This window comes from Galeopterus variegatus, unplaced genomic scaffold (assembly GCF_000696425.1).
Source record: "Galeopterus variegatus unplaced genomic scaffold, G_variegatus-3.0.2 Scaffold9303, whole genome shotgun sequence".
Taxonomy (NCBI): Eukaryota; Metazoa; Chordata; class Mammalia; order Dermoptera; family Cynocephalidae; genus Galeopterus; species Galeopterus variegatus.
In genome coordinates, this window is record NW_007735414.1 from 16,111 (window position 1) to 24,304 (window position 8,194).

The window sequence follows — 8,194 nt, forward strand, 5'->3', positions numbered from 1 at the left end:
AGGAAGACTTCCTTGGCAACAGAAAGAACAGCCTGGGGGTTGTTTCATTAGGCTTGAAATCCCGATGGCCACAAAGGTAGGAAGGGAAACACGACTTAGGCCGAGGAGTTCAGCTGAATCTGGTAGCTGATAATGTGTGGAAGGTAAAGGACACTGAAGGAATGAATGATGGGCTTCCTGGCAGAAACAGGGCCAGCAAGAGGGAGCTGCCATTTTGAGGAGAGCCATGAGGAGTTCACCATGATGTTGGTGCACCTGTGTTGTTGGGATGGGGAGGTTGTGAGGTGGGGTGAAGGGAAGATTGGAGCTTGAGAAAAGGTGGCTGGTGATATGGATTTAGTGACAACAAAAAGCTGAGAGTTAGATGCTCAGAGACTGAGTTGGGTGAGGATTGAAAAGGAGCCTTGGTCAAAAGAGGTCCATAGAGGGCCTGCTTGGCGAGGGGCCTCACTGGAGAGTCTGAGAACTCAGCACTTGTAGATGACTAAGTGTGTATACAGTGTAGTCATCATTGTTCTTGTCTGGCTTTCTCAGTGTAGGGAAGCTTCTCTTTCATAGTAACTTGTCCATGCCTTCTTTTTTCCCTGCTCTTGCAGATGGTCCACTCCATCTACTTTCATCTCATACCCCCTACCCCATTATTCATTCTAGGAAGCTTGCCCCTCTTGTACAATATCCTCCTCCTGCCTCAGTATACCTGCTTTCACTCCAGACCTACTTCTCCTTTATTCTCAGAGGAAGAGACACCCTCTTCTACTGTAAAGTTACCCACCGTTTGTCCAGCAGAGCCTGTCCCTTGCTACCTTCCTATTGCTCCTTCATTTACATCAACCTCCTCCCCACACTGTCCACCTCCCTATTCCTTTCTACTTTGGATTACAGCAGAGCTTTGAGGAGAGACCACAGATTCCATGATGGGCAGAGTCAGAGGGAAATGAGCCTCCTCAGGTCTCACTTAATAAGTATTTTAATTTTTATCTAGTCGACTCTTCAAAATATCAAAGAATATGGTACCCGCCAGTGGTTTTCAAACTGAGAAATCCCAAGGAGGGAAGGGGATGGACCCCTGAGCCTTCTAAAAATAGAAGCTTCCACCTCTGTTTTAACCAGAGTGACTCTATGTAATTCGGATTAAGAATTCATTTGTTTTGTGATTTAAAAAAGTGAACCACTGCTTTCAGAAATAAATCATGGCATGTACTTCCATGAGTTAAACCCACTATATATTAGCACCTTAATTAGAGTATTTTATATTATGGAGAATCTGAAGGAATTTACATTATAGTGTGTACTGATTGAATTCATAGTTTATTACTGGAAAGAGATTTAAACTTTACAAGGCAAAAATAATTTTAATAACATTCTTTCCGTAAATAACTGACATAAAAATTTTGACCTAGCCGTCTCCAGAATGAGGCCCATCTCCCAAAGTCTTCAGATGAACCTCAAGGGAAATTTTAAGAAATTTTAAACAGTCTTAAGAAAAAAATGACCTGGCAAACATTGTACCTGAAACGATGTCTCATATCTGGTATTTTTTAGGTAGTGATGAAGCCATGTATTGTATAGCCAAATAAGAAGTCATAGATTTGAACATTAGGTTTTGTGTTTACACACTCACATATATGTGTAACTTTCATGATGTAAATTATTTATGTTTTTAGAAACAATTTAATCAATTACTCCTTTTCTATTTGATAACATAGTAATATAATGTTGGTGTTTTCAAATTTAGATGTATCTACTAGCTTTATTCAGCACTCCTGAAGGCAGACAGATTATAAAGATACCTTTCTTCCCTCTCACCTTTTAAAAATGCTCTGTTGGGGTGTGCACACATGCAGGTGCCTCATCACCTTGGGACCATCACTCTGCCTTTCTGTTACTTTTCTGCATTAGAAGAAATGAGAGGTGTGGCCTCTGTCCATCTAATTTTAACCTCTTTAATCTGACTTCCTCAACAACATTTGTTTTTAACTTTTTTTCAGCTTTATTAATGTATAATTGACAAATAAAAATTTTATATATTGATGGTGTACAATGTGATGTTTTGGTATACATGTCCATCACCTAACACTCTTTTTTTTTTTTTTTTGTGGTGACAATATTTAAAATTATTTTCTTAGTAATTTTCATGTGTACCATAAATACATGATTATTAACTAAGTCACCATGCTGTCCAGTAGATCTCCAGCGCTTACTCTTCCTGAGTAACTGAAACTTTGTACCCTTGACAAACATCTCTACGCTTCCACCCACCCCAAGTCCATGAAACCGCCATTCTTTTCTCTGCTTCTATGAGTTTGACTTTTTTAGATTTTGCTCATTAGTGCGATCATATGGTATTTGTCTTTGTATGCCTGGCTTATTTCACTTATCCTAATGTTCTCCAGGTTTATCCACACTGTCACAAATGATGGAATTTCCTTCGTTTTTAAGGCTGAATAGTATTCCGTTGTACTACTATATCTTGTTCTCTCTTTTTTTGGCAGCTGACCTATCATGTTTCCTTTATCCGTTCATCTCTTGATGGACACTTAGGTTGACTCCATATTTTGCATATTGTGACGAATGCTGTAATAAACATGTGAGTGCACATACCTCTTCAACATACTGATTTCATTTCCTTTGGATATATACCCAGAATTGGAATTCCTGGATCATATGGGAGTTCTATTTTTAATTTTTTGAGAAACCTACATACTTTTTATCATAATGGCTATACTAATTTGCATTCCCACCAAAAGTGTGCAAGAGCTCTCTCTTCTCCACATCCTTGCCAACGCTTTTGTCCTTTTGCTAAGAGCCATCCTAACAGGTGTGAGGTATATCTCACTGTGGTTTTAATTTACATTTCACTGTTGATTATTGACGTTGAGCACAGTTTCATATACCTGTTGGCCAATTATATGTTTTCTTTTGAGAACTGTCTTTTCAGGTCTTTTGCGCATTTTAAAAATCAGGTTATTTGTTTCCTTGCTATCGAGTTCCTTATGTATTTTGGGTATTAACCTCTTGTTAGATGTTTGGTTTGCAGATATTTTCTTCCATTCCATAGGTTGTCTCTTCATTTTGTTTATTGTACAGAAGCTTTTTTGTTTCATGCAGTCTCATGTTTATTTTTGTTTTTTTGCCTGTGCTTTTGGTTGGGGTCATTTCTAAAAATTCTTTGCCAAGACCGATGTCAAGAAGCTTTTCTCTATATTTCCTTCTAGTAGTTGTACCATTTCAGGTCTTATGCTGCAGTCTTTAGTCCATTTTGAGTTAATTTTTGTGTATGGTATGAGATAAGGTTTTAATTATTCTTCTGCATGTGGATATCCAGTTGTCTCAACACCATTTACTGAAGAGACTGTCTTTTTTCCATTGCGTGTTCTTGGCATGTGTTGAAAATCAATTAACTGTAAACGCATGGATTTATTTCTGGGCTGTCTATTCTGTTCCATTGGTCTATGCGTCTGTTTTTATGCCAGTACCATTTTGTTTTGATTACTAAGCTTTGTAGTAGATTTTGAAATCAGATAGTGTGATGCCTCCGACTTTGTTCTTTTTGCTCAAGATTGTTTTGGTTATTTGGAGTCTTTCTTTGTGGTTCTATATGAATTTTAGGATTGGTTTTTCTATTTCTATGAAAAATGTCATTGGAATTTTGATAGGGACTCCATTGAATCTGTAAATCACTCTGGATACTATGGACATTTTAACAGTTTTAATTATTCTAATCCATGAATGTGAGATATTCATTTATTGATGTCTTCTTCATTTTCTGTCATCAGTGTACATATATTTTATCACCTTGGTTAAATTTTTCCTAGATATTTTACTTATTTATTTTTTTGATGCTACTGTAAATGGAATTGTTTTCCTGATTTCTTTTTTGGATAGTTTGTTGTAAGTGTAGAAATGATACTGATTTTTGTATGCTGATTTTATATCCTGCAATTTTACTAAATTTATTAGTTTTAACATTTTTTGGTGGAGTATTTATGTTTTTCTCTATATAAGATTATGTTGCCTGCAAACAGAGACAATTTAACTTCTTCCTTCCTGATTTGGATTTTTTTTTTTTTTTGCTGACCCATACAGGGACTGAACCCCAGACCTTGGTGTTATCAGCACCAAACTCCAATCAACTGAGCTAACCAACCAGCACCTATTTGGATACCTTCTGTTTATTTTCCTTGCTTAATTGCTCTGACTAGGCCTTCCAATACTATGTTGAATAGAAGTGGCAAGAGTGGGCATCCTTGTTTCATCATGATCATAGAGGAAAAGCTTTCAACTTTTCATTGTTGAGTGTGATGTTAGTTGTGGGTTTGTCACATATGGCCTTTTTTTTGGTTGAGGTACATTCCTTCTATACCTAATTTGTTGAGATTTTTTATCATGAAATGATGTTGAATTTTGTCAAATGCTTTTGCTGCATCTATAGAGATGATCATATGGCTTTTCTCTTTAATTCTGTTAAGGTGGTGTATGACATTTATTGTTGAACCATTTGTGCATCCCAGGGGTAAATCCCACTTGCTCATAGTGAATAATCCTTTCAATTTGTTGTTGAATTCAGTTTGTTAGGATTTTGTTGAAAATTTTTGCATCTATGTTCATCAGGGATATTGGCCTATAATTTTCTTTTCTTGTAGTGCCCATATCTGGCTTTGGTATCAGGGTAATGCTGGCCTTGTAAAATGAGTTTGAAAATATTCCTTCCTCTTCAATTTTTTTTTTATTCTTTTTTTTTTTTTTTTGGGGGGGGAAGGGGGGTTAGCCAGTACAGGAATCCAAACTCTTGACCTTGTTGTTACCAAGTGAGTCTGTCCTCTTCAATTTTTTTGATGAGTTTGAGAAAGATTGATATTAGTTCTTTTTGATAGAATTCAGGTGTGAAGCCATCAGGCTTTTTTTTGATGAGAGATTTTAAATTACTGATCCATACTCCTTACTTGTTATTAGACTGTTTAGACTTTATTTTTCTTCATGATTCAGTTTTGGTAGGTTGAATGTTTCTAGGAATTTATCCATTTCTTCAAGGTTATTCAATTTGTTGGCATATAATTGTTCATAGAAGTCTCTCATGATCCTTTGTATTTCTGTGATATCAGTTGTAATGTTACCTTTTTCTCATTTATGATTTTATGTGAGTCTTCTCTCCTGTTTTATTAGTTTAGCTAAAGATTTGTTGATCTTGCTTATCTTAAAAAAAAAAAAAACTTCTGGTTTTGCTGACCTTTTCCATTGTTTTTCTAGTTTCTATTTCATTTATTTCTGCTCTGATGTTATTTCTTTTCATTTACTAACCCTGAGCTTAGTCTGTTCTTTTTCTAGTTCCTTAAGGTGTAAAATTAGGTTATTTAGTTGAGATCTTTCTTCTTTTTTAATGTAGGCATTTATTGCTATAATCTTCTCTCTTAGAACTACTTTTGCTGCATCCCCTAAGTTTTCGTTGTTGTATTTTCACTTTTGTTTTTCTTAACATATTTTTAAATTTCCCTTTTGATTTCTTCTCTGACCCATTGGTTATTCAGAAGCATGTTATTTAATTTCCACATATTTGTGAATTTTCCAAAATTCCTTCTGTTTCTGATTTCTAGTTTCATACCATTGTGGTTGGAAAAGACACTTGGTATGATTTCATTCTTCTTAAATTTGTTAAGACTTGTTCTGTGGCCTAACATATGATCTATCCTGGAGAAAATTTCATATGTGCTTGAGAAGAATGTGTATTCTGCTATTATTGGATGGAATGTTCTGTATGTGTCTGTTAGTTCTATTTGGTCTCAAAGTTCCATTCATAGTTGAAGTCCAGTGTTTTCTTATTGATTTTCTGTCTGGATGATCTAGCCATTGATGAAAATGTTTTATTGAAGCCCCCTACTAATATTGTATTGCAGTCTGTTTCTCCCTTCAGATCTATTAATGTTTGTTTTAAATATTTAGGTGCTCTGATGTTGGGTGCATATATAAGTATAGTTGTTATATTGTCTTGATATATTGACCCTTTCATCATTATATAATGCCTGTCTTTTTCTCCTTTTATAGTTTTTACATAAAGTCTATTTTGTCTGATATAAATATGGCTATTTCTGCTTCTTGAGGACATTTGGAAGCCCCCACTTCCTGGTATTTAATACTTTTAACTCTCTGAAATTTTTTTTGTTTGGGCTTCTCTGGAAGCAGACTCTGCGACAAAGATTTGAGAGCATGAAGTCTATTTGGTTTGAAAGCAGGGGAGTGGAAAAATAAGACAAGGAGAAAAAGGTAGCCAGTAAAGGGTGAATTACTAAGCCTGCTTCTGCTGTGTGCTACACTGGTACTTAATTCTGTGGGGGAAATATTGGGAGCCAATGTAGAATACTTACCTCAGAGTTAATCTACCTGAGGGGCCATGGGCCTGGAGTGTGTATATACTGACTTCTTTAATCTTTGGTTGAGGGCTGCTCTCAAGGGGTGTATACATGGCAGAGCAGGTTACAATAATAGGAGTTGTCATAAGGAGAGGGAAAATGGGTGGGTACTAGTGGCAGCCTCTATCCCAGACTTCTGATTGAGCATTGTGTTTTAACGTCAAGAACACCTTGGTATCCCGAGTGGGTTTTCTCATGCCCAACACCTTGCAGGTATTCTTCAGTAACCTTTAGTTCCATCTTCCTTTAAAAAGGTGAGGAAAAGCCTATCATTTTTCTACATATTTTAGTTTTTAAAAATCATCTTGAGCATTTCTGTATTCAAGCATTTTTAAGCTAGCACACCCAGAGCTGCTCCTAAGAGGATTACTCTTGAAGTGGTAAGCATAGTGATAGGTGCTGGGGATAAAAGAAATGAAAAGACATGATCTCAGCCCAGAGAAGCTTCTAGGCTAGTGGGTGATTATTGGAGGGCTTATCTAGAGATTCTTTTTCAATTGAGAAATGAATCAATTAATCAGCAAAAATATGTCTGCAGGTGCTTTAGAATTTGGGCCAAACATTCTTCACTGTCAGGCCCTGGCTGTACCTTTTTGGCTGAGTTACATTTGATGAAACAGTATTCAGTCTCTCTGAGCCTCAGTTTCCTCAACGGTGAAATGGGATTACTAATACCTACTTCACAGGATTGTATGAAGATTGAATGCAATAATAGTGAAAGTTGAACTGGACTTGGGTAGAAGAGATCACAAGGTTGGGGGAGAGGGTCAATAGATAGGTCGCCAAAACTATAGTAAGACAACAGAACAAAGGTAGAAAAATGAGTTTGGGGGTTGATCATGGAGGGTGTTGAATTGCAAGCTAAAATAGGTCTTGGGCTTTGCTGCAGAGACAGTGAGGTTTTAGTGTGTCTCAGTCAGAAAGGCTGAGGGAAAGGACCTTTAGTCTTCACACTATTAAGATATTCTTGGCTGGTTGAGCTAATCACAGGACTTAGAACTAAGCCTTTTGGGAGCTTGGTTTTCTGCAACTCTGAACCACAGATCTGCAAATCCTGGGTCCATCTCTAGGACCGCAGACATGGTGTGGTGGAGAATTTGCTTATATGACAGTGTAAGAACTTGACCCTGTCATGGACCAGTCTTGGTGCTACAAGTTCTGGTTCTTAAAATATATGTTATTTGAATATGAGCCGTTCTTGGTGTGGTGGAGAATTTGCTTATATGAAAACTTAAGAACTTGACCCTGTCACGACCATATTTGGTGCTACAAGTTTGATTCTTAAAATATATGATATTTGAATATGGTCCGCTGGCCAACTTTTAGTGTTAGGCAGGGAGAATAAGGCTCAACAATATGGCAGTCTCTTAATTATAAGTAGATTTTGTGAGAGGACTTCAGTCTTACAGGGGTTCAGAAATTTCCTGTTATTTACAGGGCAGCCTAGTGGATTGATGGGAAGGTTTGTGAGAAAGAAACTTGTATTTTAAAAGGCAGAATGTTTGTGGTTTCCAACTGACTTCTTACATATGTTCCTTTGATCTTATTGTTAGCTGCTCATGTTTCCCACCTGGAGAATGTGTCAGAGGAAGAAATGAACAGACTCCTGGGAATAGTGTTGGATGTGGAATATCTCTTTACCTGTGTCCATAAGGAAGAAGATGCAGATACCAAACAAGTTTATTTCTACCTATTCAAGGTGAGATTTTAACATTTTAAAGGCCTATCTTCTTTCTCTTATTGTTCAGATGTGCTCAGTCTCCACATGTCAGGTCATGGATGTGAGGCTG

At 36.8% G+C, this 8,194-nt stretch overlaps 1 protein-coding gene across 1 annotated transcript in view; it reads left to right on the top strand.

The window, feature by feature from the left end:
- Nucleotides 1-7,957: 7,957 nt before the first annotated feature.
- KAT2B (K(lysine) acetyltransferase 2B) overlaps nucleotides 7,958-8,194 on the top strand; it is a gene marked incomplete at its 5' end in the record, with an annotated part of 49,832 nt that continues 49,595 nt past the window's right edge. The window contains one exon of the mRNA XM_008593521.1: nucleotides 7,958-8,103. Coding sequence (XP_008591743.1) covers nucleotides 7,958-8,103 — 146 coding nt within the window. The remainder of the gene's footprint in view (nucleotides 8,104-8,194) is intronic.